The sequence below is a fragment of the Ochlerotatus camptorhynchus genome, unplaced genomic scaffold, assembly GCF_037179485.1.
Source record: "Ochlerotatus camptorhynchus isolate MF236.1 unplaced genomic scaffold, CSIRO-AGI_Acam_v1.1 ptg000038l, whole genome shotgun sequence".
NCBI classification, from domain to species: Eukaryota; Metazoa; Arthropoda; class Insecta; order Diptera; family Culicidae; genus Ochlerotatus; species Ochlerotatus camptorhynchus.
Window position 1 is genome coordinate 799,989 of NW_027040529.1, and position 21,232 is coordinate 821,220.

The 21,232-nt window shown below is 38.1% G+C and overlaps 1 protein-coding gene across 13 annotated transcripts in view; it reads right to left on the minus strand.

The window, feature by feature from the left end:
- The window catches only part of chico, a 563,283-nt gene that overhangs the window by 67,207 nt on the left and 474,844 nt on the right, over positions 1 to 21,232 (minus strand). For 10 of the 13 annotated variants that reach the window (XM_065234489.1, XM_065234506.1, XM_065234498.1 and 7 more), the window contains 3 exons: positions 19,769 to 19,949; positions 18,974 to 19,099; positions 9,050 to 9,195 (listed from right to left, as the gene is read on the minus strand). In XM_065234489.1, the coding sequence (XP_065090561.1) occupies positions 9,050 to 9,195; positions 18,974 to 19,099; positions 19,769 to 19,949 (453 nt within the window). Of the gene's footprint in view, positions 1 to 7,423; positions 7,985 to 9,049; positions 9,196 to 18,973; positions 19,100 to 19,768; positions 19,950 to 21,232 lie in introns of all 13 variants that reach the window. The other 3 variants (XM_065234542.1, XM_065234532.1, XM_065234524.1) reach the window with 1 other exon arrangement.

Genomic DNA, 21,232 nt, shown 5'->3' on the forward strand with positions numbered 1-21,232 from the left:
TTACGTTTTGTAAAGTTCCGAGTATGTCCATAATCCAAAAAAAAAATAAATTAAAAACTCATGAAAAGCAAGAGTTTTTAATTTTTTTTATTTCAAAATTCGACATTTTGAGATATTTTACTTGAAATTATTAAACAATTTTTTTGTATATTTTTACCAGAAAAACATTATTTTTCTCAAAACATTGTCTCGGACGTCATTTCGATAAGAAGTACAGTTTCCGTGCTACAATTTTTTGAAAAAATTCAAAAGCGCCATTTTTAAATTTTTACAACATTTGAAATGGCCGAATGTTAGCAAAAATGTGAATCATTGCACATAATACAACAATTATGCAAATTCTGATAAATGTGGACGTCTTAGTGGAATACATGTATAAGGAAAGAGATAAGGATTGGTAATTTACACATTTACACACATTTACAATGTGCAGACTTCTTCAGTGTCTTGTACTAATACTCGACCAGTTGCACATTGCAGCCGAAATACGCGTATCTGTCAAGGATAAGCAAATCGACAGTAAGCATGCACAAGGGCGTAAACGCGATGATCTATTCTCTTCGTCGATTTTCTCTTTTGTTAATAACTCGCTAGAATTAACGTTTATCGGCGCCAATACAACCTGTTAAAACTCTGCATTAAACAAATTCTAGAAAATTGTTTCACTTAGCTGTAGCAATGCAAAGAGAAAATCGATGAAGAGAATCGATCATCGCGTATACGCCCTTATGCCCTCACTGTCGAAATAAGGTAGTGAAATTAAATGGAAATTATTAATCCTTCTCTCTTTTTCTATTAATTAAGCAAAATTTTATGCATATCGGAGAGTTTATCCGATTCGTTATTTGGCGTGGAACTGCTCAATATTGTCTTATAGGTGATAAAAACCTTATACCGAATCTGATTTTCATTCGGTTCCAACCTAGATCGGGTTTCAAGATTGGGTTTCAAGATTGGGTTTGTTGGTTTGTTTTTTAAACCTGCCTCGAGTTGAAGTTTACACTGACAGGCATGCTTGGCATACACAGTTTTGTTTACGAACTGCTCATTTGTTAATAATTTTGCACACAGTTGACGAAACATAGTTCTTTTTGAAGCAGTAGCGGTTTTTCATTGTTTTCCAATGTCAAATGCTGAAATGTAGAAATGGTAGATTAACTACTTGACTAGCAATGCTGCTTAACATCGTCATCAACGTCACCCTCGGGGCCGGCTTTGAATGGTTGCAACAACAACAACGCAATTGTAGCTTGTATGATGTGATATGAGGGGCTTGGTGGCCTTAGAGCGACCAATTTTGCTTACTGAGTAGAAAATCATAAGTTTAAGTTCAAGTTCCTCCACATTCAAGATTCGTTAACCGTTTTATTTGTTAATGTGAATACCATTGGAATAACAACAAACCGATCATTGGTGTGTTGTAATAAAAGGAGCTCGTTTGCGTAGTTGCAAACGTTTTTGCTTACTAAGCAGAAGACCGTGAGTTTAATCCCAAGCTCCATCGCGTTATAGGATCGTTAGGTCATCAATTTAGCATATCGTTTATCAAAACGAATGCTGCTGCAAACCCAACCCTTTTAGCGATCATCCAAGTTTCTCGTAGAAGTGCAAAGGATTTCTCGGCTTTCATTAAAGCGAGAGTCACGCCAACACATTCCTACCCCTTCTTTTCTAGTTTGAGTTCACAAGTTTTTACATATTGAGGATGAATGCTAGTCCCAAGGATCGCCTATTGGTTCTCTGTGTAATTACAGCTTATCTGGAAATAACAGAGTAGCATCCGCGGGTGGTAAATCATGCTCATACTCATGCTCAAGCTTTACTAGCAATGCTGCTCATCAAATTCACGAATTTGACGAACTCTCAAATTAATATTGGGACAGAGCTGAACCTGGGTTCGAATAGCTCCGCGAAGTTTTTCAAAGCTCTATGGGATGCATTTCGATTGTTTGTTGGCTCGGTAGGACTGCAAGCCTTCCGGAGACGAATCCGCCGCAAGATACTACGAGTTGCACCAAACTTTTCGACCAAATCGTAGTTCGAGGGGTTCGAGTTAGGTCAGTTGACGGTTCACAGTTCACCTATCCGATGCTTGATTTTGCTAGCCTTTGTCATTGCGGAAACTTTTAAGAAGTTCTAAGTTCATCAGTAGCCCAGTAACACCTGGTAGATAACCTTTTCGTGGAGCGTTTTTGGCATTAAGATCTACCACCGAAGCCTAGTCCGAACTACTTCAAACTATGGGAACAGGATTTATTTGTTATCATAAGAACACATCTTAGTCCTTTTTATGTGTTATTCCTTGTAGATAATGACAAGACTCGGCTTTGTCCACCGAGGATGATCTTAAAACAAGGAAAACATGAGTTAGGTAGTTATTTTTCAATCGTAGTTCGTTTTTATTCGCTGTTCGCTAGTTTGAAGTGGTTAAGACTAGGATTCAAATGCATGGTCATTATCGGTGTTATTGTTTGATTTTGTTGTGAAGGATTCCGTTTTTGACTAACAAAGTGGCGCGCCTTTGGAGGGTATTCCAACACTCCGAAGGGTATAACAAGCGACACCTTTCAATTAAAGTTGGAACCTTGCGATAAAGGTAAGAATGACAACTGTATCAAAACCGAATACTTCATCATTTCTCACTGGATGTAATACGACATGCCCTGAACTAAGGAAATGGGGAATACCACAATCGATCAAATAACTGGTCGCAGTGGATTTATGTCCCGAAAGAGGAAACAAATCAAGAAGCCTTCAGATGATCCGAGAATTTCAGGGAAGTACAGAGACCTTTAGAAAAATTATGGAAACTTCAGAAATATTTCAGGAACTTTACATAAGTCCAGGGAATTTCAGGGAATTTTAAGGATGTTTACGGGAATTTCATCTATTTCAGAGCAGAACCGAGATCTTCAATTGAGTCGAGGGCTTCAGGGAAGCTCCGAGAACATCAAGACAAATCAGAGAATCATCTTATCAGGATAAAAGGGCAGTTCAAATAATGTCAAGGAAATTGCAGAAACCTTAAAGAAGTTTCAAGCAACTAAGGGAACTTTCGGAAATTTCAGCAAAGCTCCGAGAGAATTTCTGAAACGCAATAAAAATTACATGAACATCTGGAAAAAGTGTGAACATTTTAAATAGTGTTATGTCAAATACATTTCAAGAATTTTATAAAGTTGCGAAAATTTCGCTAAGTTGATGAACATTAATGAAATTCCATTAATTAATCAAAAAAGCGAGAACTTTTATGAAGCATCTTCAAGAAATTCAAGAGCATTTTTTTAATTTAGATACTTTTTCTTGATACTTTCAAAAGAATTTCAAGGCAATTTTAATAACTTTAGGAAAATTTTGGGAACTTTCAGGAAGTAGACCTCAGAATAGTCCATTCCATCTTCAACGGAGGTTTCTCATGAAAATTGACTTGAAGTTCTACTCAGCATTTGCTTTGTATTCTCCAGAAACTCTCATGGAATTTTTCTAAAAATTCCCTTGGAACATAATGAGAGAGAGAGAAGGATTAGTGTTTTCCATTTAATTCCACTTCTTTATTTGCTTATCCTTGACAGATACGAGTATTTCGTCTACAATGTGCAGACTTCTTCAGTGTCTTGTACTAATACTCGACTAGTCTCGGCTAGTACTCGACTAGTCGAGTATTAGTACAAGACACTGAAGAAGTCTGCACATTGTAGACGAAATACGCGTATCTGTCAAGGATAAGCAAATAAAGTAGTGGAATTAAATGGAAAATACTAATCCTCTCTCATTAAACAGGTATTCCACTAAGACGCCCACATTCATCAGGATTCACTTGGAACGCTTCTTTGCATTCCCTTAAAAATATCACCAGAATTTACTAAGCATACTTCTCACAATTCCATTGAAATATTCTACAACATAAATTTCGTTGGAACTATCCTCCGAATTTAATTTTTTTTAAGAATTTCCATCGGAATTACCTTAAAATTCTGCTCAGTAAGAAACGCTTTGGAAAGATTATCCGAATTTCTATTGAATAAGTTTCAGATTTCCTTCTGAGTCTCACTGCTTCTCAGTGGTGGGAAAATAACAAAAAATTAAAACACACCAATGCTCACGCTTGATTTTCGTAGAAAAAAATCAAAAACCAAGCAACTGCTGATGATATTGCAAGCTGTGATTTTGTATAGCTACGAGTATCAACGAGTATTAACAAAACTCACCAGCTACAATTCTAACCATAACCGTGGTGAGTTTGAGTTTCATTATTTTTGCTTTACATCCGAACGCGACACGAAACTATCGTTACTGCTGGCAGCAGTAGCTTTGTGTCCGCCATCGGTGAAGAGCAAAGAGGGAGGGGAAACTATACTTTCTCTTTCTAAAAAAACGATGTGAAACGGTATTATTTTTGTGTAGAGTCAACTCTCAGCTTCATTTTTGCATGGTGTGAATATTCTCGCAATTTCAAAGGAGCTTGTAATTTGGAGCGTATGAGAGCGAAAAAATATCATTTGAATGATGATTTTACCCACCCTGGTCCTTCCCTTGGCATTCTATTCTCAAAGAAAGTCTCCTAAGAATTAAATTGAATTCCTCACAACTAAGGAATAGTTTTATCCTCATATTTTGTTTGGAAAACTTTTCTGGAATTCTTTTGTCGAATTTCTTTTCAGATATCCCGAAAATTTCGATTTCTCTCGATTCGATTACTACCACCAGTGTTCGGAAAATCATTCTCAAATCTTATTCATTGAGCCTATCTGAGAAAACAATCTCGCGTGTGAATATGGCAAGCAAAACTCATGATGATCATGACTGCATATTCACGAACTCACACTCACATCGCAGACAATTCATTCCAGCCTAAAACTCAGAGAAACCACTTAAACGTCAATTGACAGCATGCTTATGAATGTTGTGTTAATTTTTCATCCCCTGATGCAAAAACAATAGTTATAACAATGAATAGCGTCAAAATATAAAGCAATGAATTTTTGAACTTGAAAAATCATCTGTGATTTTTTCGCTATTGAATTTTGCCAGGTAAAACTGACAGGCGCATAAACTCACTTGAGTTTTTAAGTTTTCTCCAAACACTGGCTCCCACAAACTTCATGAAATTATCCTCCGAATGTCCTTGGGATGTTCCTCTAAAGTTCACATGAGTCCTGCTCATCAGAAATTCCTATGAGTTTTCATTAAAATTGATTTTGAATTCAATCCAGGGTTTTCTTGAAATTCTACTCAAAACTATATATTTTCCTAACATGAAGCTTTAGTGTGATAATTTATTATCTGGAGAATGGTCTTAGAAGAGGGTAAGTAAATAGTTCCGTTAGAGTACGGCAGTATTAAAATAAATTAGAAGTTAGTCTTGAGAAAAGCAACAATTTTTGGTTTTCCAGATAATTGTACACAATTATTTTCGCTTTCCTCTTGTATGCTGAAATTATTTTACCATGATAAATCCAACATTGGCGGCTACTGTCATTACAAATTCAAGCGCAGCTAAATTTAATAAAAATAGCCATATGGACTTCACAGTTGGTATACTGTTTACTTTTGAGTTACTCCAGTGGTGAAAAGTGCGCAAACTAGAGCGATCTGAGTGACAGTAGAAGAAAAATGCTTATTTATTTTCCACGGGAAATTGTTCCTATGCATCTCGGCTATCTCGCGGCCAGAGGTGGTAAATGTCATAGAAATTATATAGGGAAAATGTCACGACATTTTTCCCCCATTTGTTTTCATGGTGACATTTATATAGGGAAAATGTCACGACATTTTCCCCCCATTTGTTTTCATAGTGAAATTTTTTTAAAAGAAAAAAAGGCTTGTTACCACCTCTGCGTCGCGGCTATCTTCGCCTGCGCGTTATAATTTATTATCAGTGGCGTAACAGCTGGAGTTTGCGTAGAAAAAAAAACTCCTATTATTTGATATTGTTTATGTGAATACGTAGTAGTCAAAAGTTTCAAAATCCGTCCATCAGGATCGCTGTAATAACCGGAAATTGTTGTTGCATTTCTAAATGGTTCATGCTTTACTTATTCCGTCCGGGTCCTTACCGAAGTAACAATTTTGGTTTTATAAGGATTCTGTAGACCATGATTTAGACTTGTAGCAGCTTTAAAACCTCGATAAAACTTGCAATGTTGCTTGGGTAAACTCATTAAACATTTGTCAGACACCATGGGCTATCGCTGTCAATATTCAGGCCAGATATGTTATTGAAATTTGTGAATCTGCTGGACGTTATCAAGAAGGCTCCACCAGTGGTAGCGGCTGAATTGTCGTGTAAGTTTTATTTAAAGTCATGGTGACCAGTAAATCTCAATTAGCTATTTTCTGGTATTTTTCCCGGAATTTTGGAAAAATTTCCCAGTTTAGCGATAAAAATGTATTATTAAGCATAAAACTGAATGCCATTGAGCCGAAGAGATCATTAGGTTAAATGTGTAATTACTAAGACAGCAGCATGTTTCCTGGATCTTGAATTCCGTTCTGCCACACGTTCGAAGTCAGCAAAATTTGTCCATACAAATTTGCTTTGATTGTTTGTTTGAGTTGATTGCTCTCAAGCATTACCTTTAGAATCATTCCCCTTCACAGAGTTCTGTTCATCATGCTTGTAAATTGATTTGAAATTATCTCTGGGAGACCATTTGTTTATATCTGTCCAGAGATTCTCTGCAGAACACTTCAAAAGCTTCATGAAATTCGTCCTTAGATTCTCTTCGAATTTGAGATCTTTTTTTAAATCGCTGCTTCCAGTCACTGTTTCGTTTATGTTCTGCCTAAATTTATCTTATTCCACAATTGAGGTTAGGGATTAGCTCTTCAATCTTGGAATTAATCGAAAACTTGTTATGCTGTCTTCGTTCACAACACATTTTTGATCCATCCCAAGACTGCAGAGCCAATCGGTTCTGATAACGATTTACTCCAAAACAACCTTCAACAGTACCGCTGATAACACACGCGCAGATTAATTAATCGGTGAACTATATTTAAGGGGCCAACATTCAACAGCTTAATTTCGTTCATATCACCGATAGAACCAAATATTTAATTTCAGTGAATCCCTTTCGAACACAATTAATGGATAACAATGAGAAGCGAGAGATAATAAACTAAGACTCGTCACAGGTAGGTTGGTATGTAAAATCCAGTGTACTTCCAAACATGTTGATTCGCACGTCGTCCCCCTACTCCACGGAGAAACCCCGCTGCTGGCTTAGCCGAACAGCGAGCTTCCCTGAAAATGGGGGTTTTCTCGAAAAGACCCTGTTTGGGAATAACTGATGACAGCGAACGAAAATCAAACTTAGGGTGGAAAGTGGAAGTGAATAGTAGTTTTAGTACAGGATAAATTAAGTAAAAAAAAACGTATTTAGATAGATGCGAGATGCGAGAATAAACAGAGTTGGCGTACCATGGTCACTCGGCGAACACGGAAGCTCAGTGGTTACCGAGGTGGTGGTGATGGTGGTCGCGATCGGGCCGCTGCTGCCGTTAGTACCCACTACACTGGTGGTGGTGCTGCTGGTGACGGCACCAGCAGGAGGCCCAGTGTGATGCATCGGGGGCGGTGGATTGCTAGTGCCCCCGGTCGGCGTCGGTTGGCGGATGGAAGTGTAGGAGCACAGGGACGAAGCACTGCCTTCTTCCTCCGGGGGAGGGGCCAACTTGGGTTTTTTTATGGCACTCTTGCAGTAGGACGAGGTGGGAGAAGGATAGGAGATACCGCCGCCACCGGGGTGCCCACCGCCGATTGTCTGGCTACTACCGGCAGCCGAGTAACTCGCACCGATGGCAGGGACAGGGGTAGTAGACGTGCATGGCTTGTCCGAATTCGGTTGTTGGTTTTGATTGGCTTTCGAATTTTGACTGTAATTTGGGTTTTGTGGGACCATTACTACTGTATTAGTGCTAGTGGCCGACGAAGAGGACTCGGAACTCTGTGCATAGGATGCATGTGGGGATCTTTGATCTTCTGTAAGATGCAGCAAAATTAAATGGATTAACACTAGTGGTTTGATCTACTCCAATTGTTGAGGGTTGGGTGGTGGTAGGGGGTGATTTCATTTTGTATGGTTTACTGTCTTTTCCAATCTTAACTTTGCTTGTGTACGCTGCATCGATGTTAGAATAGTTCGAAATGTATTCAATCAACTTTTTTTACATACTTATCTTCGAACCATTCTAAACAAATTAATTAAATAAAAATTTATTTTCATGTTTGATATTTTAAACTAATTTTTCACCGTAGAATTTACCCAAAAGACAACAACTCATATATACAAAAACAAACTTGCACCAAACTGGATAATCAGAACAAGTTTCATCGTCCGATTTTGTTGTAATTGTGCTTTGCTTTATGGGAATTTTGCAACCCACAGAAATAAATAAAAATGTAATTAAAGTGAGAAGGGAATAAACTTAATTAAATAAAAACAATACTTCAATCCACTACTGTGCGCGCTACTCGAACAAGAAAACCAAAAAAAAAAAATAAAAAAAAAATACAAGAAAACTATAACGCAAAATAAAAGAATCCATTTAAAGAAGAAGATGTAAAACACCAAATAAAACCTATGAGTATCACAACATCACCTACATTGAATTAGGAACTGTTCACTAGAAAACCAAATTATTATTTACTTTATTTCACTACTGATTGGCTAATAAAATGATACTTATATATAATTCAAAAATAAAACAAAAGTGTGACAAAAAAAAAAACGCTTGGAAATCTAAGGTAGTGCGTTGCATTGGAAAATAAAGAAAACAGGACAGAAAACATAAACTAAATAAATCAACTAAAGTGAAAAAATAGAAAATGAAAATGCAAGAGGAAAGGAACGAAAAGCTACTCTATGTGCCTCCCTAGTGGAGCGCAGTGTGATCATCACATAACAATAAAGAAAAGAAGGTACACGGAAAAGAAGGTGAACAGTAGAGGGTTTCTCAAAAAGTGTGTTGTAGCAATAGTAGTAGTAGTAGTAGTATTAATAGTAGTATGTTATTAAATAGAGCGATCTGAACTTATGCGACTCACCACCAGAGGGCGAACAATTGATGGGCTTCTGACCGGTGTGCGTTTGCCGGCGCACCAACATCTGGGTTGGCTTGGAGGCTGCATTCGCCGACGAGGAACGATTCCGCATTGGGCCGAGAATATCCGTTTCTCGATTTTTGGTAGGTCTGAAATGGGAAATAGAAAGTATTGTCAGTAGAGCTTATATAGAGACTTATGGGTAAACAAAAACTCAGGAGTAAAATCAACTCTAAACTCACAAAAATCATATGGTCCCGCGATAGTTCGTCATATATGGATCTCAATTTCGTCGAAATAATGAAATGCAATGAAAAATTGCATGATAGTTCAAAATTTTATCGGCTACTCGAACCGTAAGGTGTGTTCTTTCTAGGAAAAAATATAAATATAACTTTTCCTTAGAAGGATAATCATGAGAGAAACCAAAATCATCAAAATTTAGCCTAAATGTTGGCTACCCGAGCAAAGTCCAGCATCAAAATATCAACATCAAACTGAAATCCTAATTTGATTTCAGTTTATGCAATTAATAAATTTTGTTTTCATTTTGCTGTACATTTGCTCTTCAAAAATATGTTCTTGCGGGTTTGTTTTCATTGCCTTAGCACAACATCAAATTGAATACTTGTTTTGTTAACAACAGGAAAAATTGATATCAAATTGAGTTTTCAGTTTTCTCTCACTGATAGCAGAAATAGTTTTCAATGTGATGTCATAGGAAGATTTTGTTGCTCTCAATTTTGATATTTTAACCGTTAAAACGACCAAAATGACAGCAACCTGAGCAATCATTATCAGCGAAATCACAACATCAAATTTAGATTTCAATTTGATCTCAGATTTTGCTCGGGTAGAGTCTCAAATAGGTGTTTTGGGACCGGACAACCTACTTTATAAGTTTGATTCTCTCTTGTCGGCGAACATACTTTAGCACTAAAACTGAGTGCTTCGTGTATTTTGTAAAGAAAATTAATGTAAGTTATGGCACTCTAACATAGATGTCATATAAAGGTGAAGAAATTCACTGGTGCATAATGATTTCCAAGCAAATACCATACCATACCAAATATATTACACTGAAGTCTTTTTTTACACGGTTTTTTTTACGCGGTTTTTTTTTACACGGTTATTTTTACACGGTTTGTCACGATTTACATGGTACGTTTTTAACGATTTCTCGACAACGATACAACCTATCGACTTGATTCCAATCACATTATCCGTTTCAAGCTATAGGTAATCGAATGGCATACTTAGAAAAAAATCACAATTTTTGGTGTAAACACAGAAATTTTTAAAATATGGCTGTATGGACCATATCATGCTTTAATTACAAATGGCATCAAAATCCGATTTTTTTAAAACATTTAAGCATGCGAAAAATCAAAATCTCGTAGGTTTTTTTTTACACGGTACGTATCCCCCGTGTAAAAAAAGACCTGAGTGTATATTATATTATATATTAGAACATTTTCGCGTGTTGTGTTCAGTGGAAGTGCTTGTAACAAAAGACAGAAATCTCGGAATACTCCAGCAGGAAGGCGTAAGATTGTACGAAATCTTTCGTGGGTATAATTAAAATACATGTTTATATTTCATTTCAGCCGATTACATCTAGCTCAACTTACTTCTTCTGCCATGCAAAAGTTGTTGGCTATGTCAACAAACTGCGGCGTCATATGAATAATCATATCTAGTACCTTCCTCAAAATTGTCCTTTGCTCGCTTTCTACTTTCTATATGGGTCGTTCCATCTCAAGTGACCGAGCAAATGCATCGACTCTATCAGATTTGAACCAAATTTAAGGGGTCAATTTATTTTAGGCCAAAACTAAAAAAAAATCTATAGTTTTGTGCTGACCGCCAACTGATCCCCATTTTTGGCGATTTTTAATGAACACCTTTTTTTAATTTTTACATATCTCTAAAACTAATAAAGATACAAATGATAATGGCTATCCTTTTTAAAGCATTTTATTATTTATTTATTTGTTGTTTCATCTTCGATAAAAAAATAAAAATCGTGCAGACTACTTTACCTCATATTCTTAATCAAATTTTTAAAAGTACTTTTGCTAATCAAAAAATCGAAATCCTCGTTAGTATCGTTAAAAGCTCGCAGACAAGCGTCGAATGGATTGTTGAAACCGTAACCAGTCCGGTGAGCCGGCACAGCGACAAGTTGTGAGCTCCTCAACTGTCGGTGTGGAACGTATAGAGGGACATCCTGTAGTAGTTGAGGACAATGTTGCCACGCAGTAAGTCGAAAATAACTAGTTGCTGAATGTTTGTGCGCCTAGCACGTAAGGTTTCCAAATCAATCAGCAAACAGCGTGCAGTATAGTCAGGCAGATTTAGCGGGTCATTCCATGGAAGGTTGCGCAGCGCGAATCGAATGAAAACCTTCTGAATTCTTTCGACTCTGATGATCAGCGATGCGTGATAAGGTGTCCAGACAGAGACCGTGTATTCCAGGATGCTACGTCCCAAAGTACAGAACAATGTTTTTTGTGCAAAAATGTCTGTAAACTGCCACGTATAGCGTCGGCTGCATCCAAGAACCGTAGAAGCTGTAGCCGTGACAAGTGCAACATGTTCGTTTAATCTTAACTTCGAGTCAATAGTAACACCAAGATCACACATTGAAGTAACACGCTCTAATGACACGGATCCAATTGATCATTTTGTCAAGCTTCTGCATTCATGTTCCATCAGATGTCACTGCTGTTGTTTGCGGTGACATCTATCGGAAACTACACACAATCTGTTTTCCGTTAATTGTTCACAGAGGACACTGCAGTGTAAAACATGTCTGGTACCTCTATATATGCAGTTAGATTATTATTCAAAGTCCCTCCTTTTTTACACATTCTGCACACAAAATAGCTCACCCCTCAAAGAATTTCCCGCCGAATTTTATGTATGGGCGGGGCATAAAGTATCTTTTGCGCAGATTATCTAAAAAAGGAGGGACTTCAAATGTTAAAGCAAATGCATATATAGAGGTACCAGACATGTTTTGTAGCGTCAGGTACTCTATTTTGTAATCTGTGAAAGGGAAATCACAAATCGAGTGTCAACAAAATACATGGCATGTTGAGAGATTGAGCTCGTGAGAGAGAATTTCTCTCTCAATTTTGAATTTTTTTGGCTCTCTGGGGACTGGTAGTAAAGCTGGTAAAATTGTATGGGGAAAAATCATTTGTATTTAATTGTAGCTTGTTTAGCATTAATTTCCGGGAAAAAACTGAACGACAAAGCCCCTGACTAATTTCTTTAGGTTGTCGTTCACTTTTGTTGACCTGAATATGCACCGAAAGCGAATTATTCCCACTTCTCTCAATTTTTATATGGGGAATTTCATCACTTCCTACCAGCGGAACAGCGCCATCTCTGTGGAAAATGGTCGAACAAAATGATTAATTGTGTATTGGTGGTTGACGGTGGTGCTTCGACGGGAAAACGATATCACCTTGCATTTTCCTATGTTGACACTCATACCATTTTCTTGGCACCATAGGAGTAGCCCATTTATGTAATTTTGCAGGGCGAGGCAGTCGAGTACGGTCGCGATGACTCTGAACATCTTCAGGTCGTCGGCGAACATTTGCTTAAATGAAGAAATCTGAAGGCACAGATCGTTGACGAAAAGGACAAACAGCGTTGGGTCGAGCACATTTCCTTGCGGTACTCCCGAAGTAATTGCAAAGGCCTTCGAGCGTGCAGAATTGATCGAAACGAAGGAATGGCGGTCGGTCAAGTAAGAGAGAATCCACTCAACTAACCAAGTAGAGAATCCAATAGTTCTTAATTTTTAGGTAGCGTACACGTGTGGCACTGTGTCAAATGCTTTTGAAAAGTCGATGTTAATGGAGTCCACCTGTCGCCGGGCTTCAACCTCTCGAAACAGAGTATTAGTGTAGCACAGCAAATTTGTAGTAGTAGAGCGGTGCTGGATAAACCCATGCTGGAACTCCGATATTATAGGATGAACCACATTGTACCGAGCATATGCAGAGAATATGCAGGAGATCGGAGAAGCGAGTGAGCGTGGGATGGGCGAATACCATCTACCCCAGGGCCTTTAGAAACATCGAGGTCATTCAAGACTTTCATAACGTCGTCCAGTGAGAAGCGCAACGTTGGGATATTCAGGTTGTACTCGTGGATGCGATCGAAACTTGAAGGATTCAGAGGTGGTGAATTTGTGTTGTAAACTGATTGGAAGAAGCTCGCAAACAAGTTAGCAATATCGACAGGGGAGCTAGCAGCGATCCCGTTAAACTCAACTATGTCCGGAATACGATTACCAGACGTGAGTGAGTTCGAGTGATTTCACGAACTTCCAAAACGCCGATGGGTGCTGCTTCAGATTCGCTTGCGTTCGCTGGACGTACTCCCCATAGCTAGACTTCAACAGTCCGTTGTATCTCGTTTCGATTAATCGGAGACTATTTTTGCTCTCGTTGATTCTGGTACTGAAATAGCATTTGCGCGACTTACGCAATACGTTCCGCAAATTACGTAGCTCAGGGCTCCACCAGGGTCGCACTGAGGTTAACCTCGTAACACGCCTTCGGAGAGGAACTCACGCATAGAGTGTTTCATACAGATTGTCGTGGAATTGGTCAGCAATAGCGTTGACAGAAACACCATCCAGAATCTGTTGCCAATTGATAGTGGACAGTTTATTATTCAACGAGCCGAAATCGCAGTGCCTGAAATCCAATTCAGGTGGATACGAATCACAGTCCGATAACATGGGCGGATTGCACTCGGCATCAAGTCGTAAGATGAATGGCTTATGATGATGATCGATATCCAGTAGAGGGACCGGAGGCTCAAGATGATTAACGTTATCCGGATCACTGATGAAGGCTAAGTCAAGCAGTCTTCCATTCAAATTAGACAGTGAATTGACTTAAACGTACTACTTTTTCTACATTGTTGACAACTCTGCAATTTTTTAATTTGAAAACTTTAAATGCAAATATCTCAAAATGTTCCTACTTTTATTTCTATTTTGATGACGATAAAGCGCTCAGCAGATTTTTTTTTACATAAGAAAAATATGCTTCGTTTGTTTAGCAACAAAATATCTCAAAATTTTTGAATTATAAAAAAGGTCATGATAAATGCAAACTTTTGAAATGATCAAAACCATGAACTCTCGAGAACAGACAAAAATCGTAGAACAATAAATTGTGATCTAATTTTTAATCTTTTTGTTAGTACACTTTTTTGGGTATTTTTTTCATAGAAAATGATATTCCAAAAGCTAGCATTTTACAAGAGCTTTAAAAAAAATAAAATATCGGACAAGAGCATTTAGAGCTTTTCAGGTTTTTACCATTTTTATTTAATTTTTACTTAAAATTAATAAAACCATTTTTTTATATTTTTCCCAAAAAAAAAACATTATTTTTCTCTACAACTTTGTTACAGACGACATTTCGTTCAAAAGTGCCGTTCCTGCGCTACATATATATATATATTTTTTTCATTTCAAAGACGCCATTTTTTAAACTTTACAAGATCTAAATAGGCCGAATTTTAGCAACAATGTGAATCATCGCCCTTAACAAACAATTATGTAAAGTTTCATACAAATCGGGACAGGTCAAGTTTTTCTGATTCGTCATTTGGAGTGGAGCTGCTAAAATTTGCAAGTTGTATAGTTTCTGTGAATTTTGAAATTTACCTAAGTTACATTGTAAATCATACGAATTAGATTGAGCATATATCTTTTTTGATATAAAACAATGAGATTCACAGAATAACATTTGAATATTTGGAATGAGGAAGATTACATGAGAAAATTTTCAATAATTTGAGGCTAGGCCAGTTTTTCATATTTTGATCCTATTGACATTTTAGAATTCTGACAGCGGCCAAAAGTATCCATTAGTACCGTCTCAATGACGCATCCATCTAGATAAAATTGATAAATAGCAGATTTTTAGCGATAGGCCCAATCTTAGATCCATAAGCTAACATTAGAGGAGCCATTTCCCCTATGATGAGAATGCCAAATGACTCTTGAGGAGAATTTTAAAGGAATTCTAGAGATGATTATTAAGGATTTCTATGGAGATTTTCAATAAATTAGAGTAAGGTGGGGCAAAAGTTCGTTTTGAGGTTTTCTACGCCTGTGCAAAATAAAATTCATTGTTTTGGCACTTGTTTGGAAGACCTTTTAGAGCCATTTCCCCCAAAAAATCACAAAAAATGGTGGCGTTTTCGAAGAATTATAGGCAAAAGTGTGTTTCGGGATGACAATTGTACCAACTTTGGGGACGTACAACGAGACAAATTCAATAGTGAAGGAGTAATTTTATGACAGGGCATAATTGCGTTTTTCTTGAAGATAATTTAAGGAGTATCAGACTTTTGAAATGTCCTAAGTTAGCTACAATTGCCTATAGTGGGGCAAAAGTTCACGTCGTGTCTCAAACACATGTAATCATTCACAAATATCTAAAGCGCATTTATTTACGCTAAAACACCATAAATGGAGCAGAATGTGACAAAACCTAGACAAAATTGTGAACTTATTGCATTTGTTGTGGGAAAACGCTATTTTTGAGTGGAAACGTTGTTCTTCAAGTTCTGAGAATATCTGGAAACAAATATGTGGTTTCTTTATGTTATTCACACCATCATGGGTCCCCCTATTCTGCGAGTTACGTGACTCTCTCTCTCTCGCTAACCGGTGAGGTGACAATTGTCACCTCACCGGTGACAGAGAGTCACCGGTGGGGAAAACTTTCGTTTTGAACGCTGTTCCGAAAAAAAATCGTTCTTGCTACGAATGGACTGAAAACTCATCAAATTTCTGTAAGAGAGACAGTTGTAAACCTTGAATGAGGGATCCATACACAGAATTAATTTGTTTCCAAATGCTTGAAGTTTAGAGAAATTTAAATATTCTCATCTAAGGTCGTTCGACCCCACCTTACGCTAAAGGTAATTTCTAAGGTAGATCTGAAGAAACTATTATGGAGATTATGAGTACTATTCAAGGGAATTCAAAAGCAAATCGGAAGGAATTCCCAGGAGCATTACAAGGAAATTCTGTCCACGAGGAAAACTTAATGATGAATGGCTACAATCCTGAAACTACACCTAACGATCATGGGCGTGAACAGACTTCTTCATAAGGGGGGCCAGCCAACCAATAGGGAGGGCGTCTCATAACTTAGAGGCGTATTGATTTAAGTGGAAAACCATCCGCTATTTCCTGATTGGGTATCCAAAAATGACCGGAAAATTTAAACTCCACTTTGAAGCCTAAGATAACCATATAGAAAAAGAGTTCCATTCGTATTCCATTCATTAAAAGAGTTTTTTCCTTACTCCACAAGTAGGGCGTTAGAGGAGTCTCAAGAAATTTCATTATATTTTGGATGACTTTGAAGTAGCAAATTATGATAGTTTGATCTACAGCAGCGGAACGTTTGAGGTGTTGATGAATTAGAAGTAGCAATAGGGCAACTCCAGGGCGTTCGAGGTGTATTTAGAAACTTTATGATTTTTTGGATGACTTTGAAGTATCTGAAGGGCGCTTAGTAACACGACAGATCTCCCGAAAAATTGGTTTGGGGGTTGAATAGAAACTTGATGATGTATTGGATGATTTTGAAGTAGCAGCTGGACGCTCTAAGTGACTATTGATCTCTTTTGAAAATCTTGAGAGATTGCATTGCAATAACAGGGAGTCAGGGATATATATATATATATATATATATATATATATATATGAGCTTTATAATTGTATGAATAGCATAAAAGTATTTTGTATGGATAAAAAGCATCAGTGTGGAATGTGAAATCAAAATCAACGAAATATGGATAATAAATCCAATGGAATTTAATTCTTAATATAGCAAAAAAAAACTATGCAGAAGCTTAAGTTAGTTTTAGGATAGTTTCAATGAGTATTTTTAAGAAATATCAAAAAGTTTGGGAGGATTTGGTTGGACATTTTTTGCATATTCTAAGAGATTCTCCTATGAGAATTTTGAGAAGCATTTCAAGGAAATTCTGAAGATAATTTTCATAGAATTCTGAGGTGTATATTTTCCGAAAGCTTTGAAATTTTGCTTTCCAAAACCATTTAAAAATCAAAAATCGGTTAAAGAATGATTGAGTTTACTCATGGTCACTTTCCCAAACAAACTTTAACAAAAAATTTAAATTTAGGGGATGGGTTCAATTAGAAACAATGTGATTTCATAGTGTACTTGACTAGACTAACAACCTACAACAGATCACTTGAAAATCAATAACCTCTTGGAATAGCACAGCACCTCTCGCTTCCCCATCGGTTTCCCAGGACGGTTGTGCCAAGGACCAGGTACCCTCTGGGAGGTGATCAATTTCTGACATGGATCGAAATGCATCATGCGACAACGCAAATCGCATGAGAAATAGTTCAATGGTAGGCATATCGAGGGCAAAAAACCAGTTTTTGACTTGGGTAAAACCTCATCATGCTACACATCAAACAATATTACTCTACACACAGTCACACATATCAACCAGAAATTATGTTCCCTCTATTCCCTAAGTGTGGACCGAACATTTATTGTCGGAATTTAAATTTGTAAGAAGGGACAGAATTCTCCGTAGGTGGTTGAATTCATATTTAACCTCTTATCAGACGATATTTCAGCGCAAGAATTAAATTTGTCGAACTTCTTAACGGAATCCCTTTACGAAGAGCTTTGAGTGTGTTGGTTTATTTAATTTAAATTTCGTTATAATTGCTTATCTTTTGACAGATACGCGTATTTCGTCTACTACTTGCAGGCTTCATCAGTGCCAAGTACTCAACACCATTTGTTTATTCCAAGCTATGATTTGAAAAAAAAATCATTTTTTAGCTTCGCCCTTATAAAAACGTATAGTCTAAAAACATAGTAAAAAGTGCAACCATTATAATGTGAAAAGTTTTATTCAAATCGGAAGGGGTTTGAGCAAATCTAGCTTTATTGAGGTTTGACCGGGGCATGCTCTTTTGAGTGAAGACCGACAGCAGCAGTTGTTCCAATCGATGTGTATCACGCCATAGTCTGTACATTCGTTAGCAGCTATTGTTTCGGTGCGTTTTGTTCATTGCCGGCAGCAGCTCGATCACTGCTCGTTGCGGTTGAAAGTAATCAACTGGAAATGCCCGTGGAAATAAAGCACAGAATCGAATTCCACCATGTGCAAAATTTCCTACTTCGTGAAAGCACGGAATGCTTATTCCGCGTTTTCTTCAGATGAAAGCAACATACCGGATTGCAGAGGAGAACGCACTTTTCAAATGTTCAAGTCAGAATAATCTGAACACTGGTGTTTCAATTTATGGTAAAATTGTTTTAAAAGCTTTCGGCTCCGTAAAGTTTTTTTTTAACATTGAACAAAACAAAACAAACCGATTTACACATCCCTTGCATTCAACTCGAATTGTGTTATCACTCAAGTTCAGCATGTTCTTTATTATGTTTTCCTTTTTCTTTTTTCAGATTGTAAACAACATTGCTTCTCATTTGCTCTTAACCATTTTTTTTCTTCTTCGATTTCCTTTTGAAGAGAGGAAAGCGAACCAGGGAAGCGCCTAGCATCATCACCCCTCGACGAGAGGGATGATGGAAGCCGACGTAATTTTTCGGTTTTTCTCACCCAACCGTGAAGCCTACTCGTCCGACAACGGTAATTATTGTTTTATTTGGCTTCCACGCTTGTTTTCGACTGCTTAAGACAGCTTAAGACCCGATTGTTAACTTCTTGAGCGTGAGCGGCAATCAGAAATTCATAAACACGTACATTATTTGGACGTAATGATAATTTAATTGCTCCGAGTGAGAGGATCGGATCGGACTACATCGGCTGCAGTAGGAAAGAAGTCATTCGCTGGTCGCAGTCAGTGATACTTACTTCATGATCGTTGTGTGCATGTTGTGGGCAATGATAGCGTCCGGTGCCTCCATCCATATCTCGCCGGGGCCAGTTTTTGAACTTCGGCCGACCTCCAGGTAGAAGTACCGCTGGGAGGCGCCGCATCTGTAATGGAGGTAAACAATGATACGAATATCGTGTTAGTTTGGACAAGCAATCACAAGTAGCCGCCGGAGGTGAGAGTGGTCGGTAGGTACTTTGGTGTGTTCGAATTAATTGGGACGAAATTTCTTTTTAATTGGACCGTTTGCTACGCTTCCATGAGCGTGAAATGTAGTTCTAGACTTGGGTAAATTGAGATAATTCTTTATGATGATTTATTCATAGAATCGGTTTAACCAGAAGCTTATCGCTGCGAAATGAGTTATTCATTGTGGTTTGAATTTTCACTCATCAGCAAATGGATTGGTGATGGGAGGAACAAAATGCTTCGAAATGAGTTGCTCTCGCAGCATAAGTAGACCATTTAGCTGGGAATAACTCAAGAGGAGTAACTTGTAGTCATATTAAGGACTGATGAATGAGCATATTGGTGATAAGGGTGATGACCGAGGACTGACTACGATATAATAGAGAGGGGAATTTTGCAATTAATTCCTTTGAATTTCTTGCAAATATTCCATTCTTCAAGTCTTCTAACGGATATCCTTACAGTATCAGTCAATGATCCCTTCAATATTGAATTGTAGAGAGTCGAAGTAGAAGCTTTCACCGACAGTACCACCACCTACCGGAGCACGACATTAACAGTGAACAAAAAATTGGCAAACCTACCTTCTAATCGATGCCAGCGAAAACTCGACCATCTCGACGCGACTATCGCCGGAGCTGGTCGTCGGCGGACCTATCCGTACCAGCGAGAGCGTTTTGTCCGTGATGCAGAGGCGATACTTGCCCAGGATTCCGTAGCTATCGCCCAGCCCTTTGCGCTCGACAAACACATCCCAAACGTGCTCTGTGAAATTAGAGAGAAAGAGTAAAAACGAATTGGTTAGAAGAATTAAAAACATCATAAATCAAAAGTTTTTCTATTTGGGGAAACATTTTTTGTTTGATATACACAGGGAGGTGAGGTTTGCAGTTTCAGCAAAAACGAACGCAGGATATCATGGGTGTGTATTCTAGTGCAATTAGTGAGTGGACCACTAAAAGTGAAATTTAATTCACTTTCACTGTTTTCGTGTTCACGGGCCCGGCGATGACGACAGTGGTAATCTGGACACATTAGGAATAAGGCACGCGATTATCATATTGGGTTGGGTATTCACAAAGTGCATCGTAGTATAATGCGAAAAAATTCCATTACACTGCAATGGACCCTGGTATTTTTACGACATTTAGTACTATGTTCAGGGTAGAGTTGAAACGAGCATTTAAGGGTTTGATTATTAATCGTTTTTTAGATTAGTGCATAGATACTGAGAAATTCATGGAATCTATTGTAAAAATACTAGAACTAACAGCAAACAGCAAGTCTCCTATCGCCTGTCTCCTCTACTGGTGGCAGATTTTGCATATCTTTAGGCAGAATCTCCCAAGAAGAAGGATCTATTTTTAACCTGCCGCCCTCCGACCCCTGATTGTCGCGTCGTCGCCATCGTCGTCGAACAGGGATTTTTCCATTGACGGAGATGTCCCGATAAATTTTCAGCCAGCTCATTAGGTACCTATATGCTGTGTCTAAACTCTGTCGGGCACGGTGGTGTTTGCTCATTTGTCGTTTTTGTGTATCTCGTGTCACTCGTCGCCACTTGTCTGGGTGTCTCTCATCCTCCATATGCAACTGCATTTGAACCGAAGAGTGCAGCCTTATGAAGTTGCATCAGTGCTTCGAGTTGATGTAAACAAGTTCTAAATTTGATCTGGTGCGACGAGACGAAGCGAAATTTGAACTCTTCCCATGTCCTGTGGTTCGGAAGAGGGAAGGAGGGGTGATCTTGCTCGTTTAGTGGCGTGCTGGGAACGGGTTAGAGGTCTCCGGTACGTGCAATGGGTAATTTATTTTTGGCAGACAGAAGTGCAAGTTCTTGATTCGATGCGCCCGATGTCCGATGTTGTTGTTTACTTACGGCGATGCATGAATATAGTCTGGCGCATTACTTAATGGCGTGGCCACAGAGTGGTTTTCGGAAGGTGAGGGGAGTAGCAGGGTACCAGTGCGCAACGCAGATGATGCTTTAAGATGCAGTTAAGAGCCAATTGACTGTATGCCATCAGCAGCGGTGCGGTAGGTTTAAT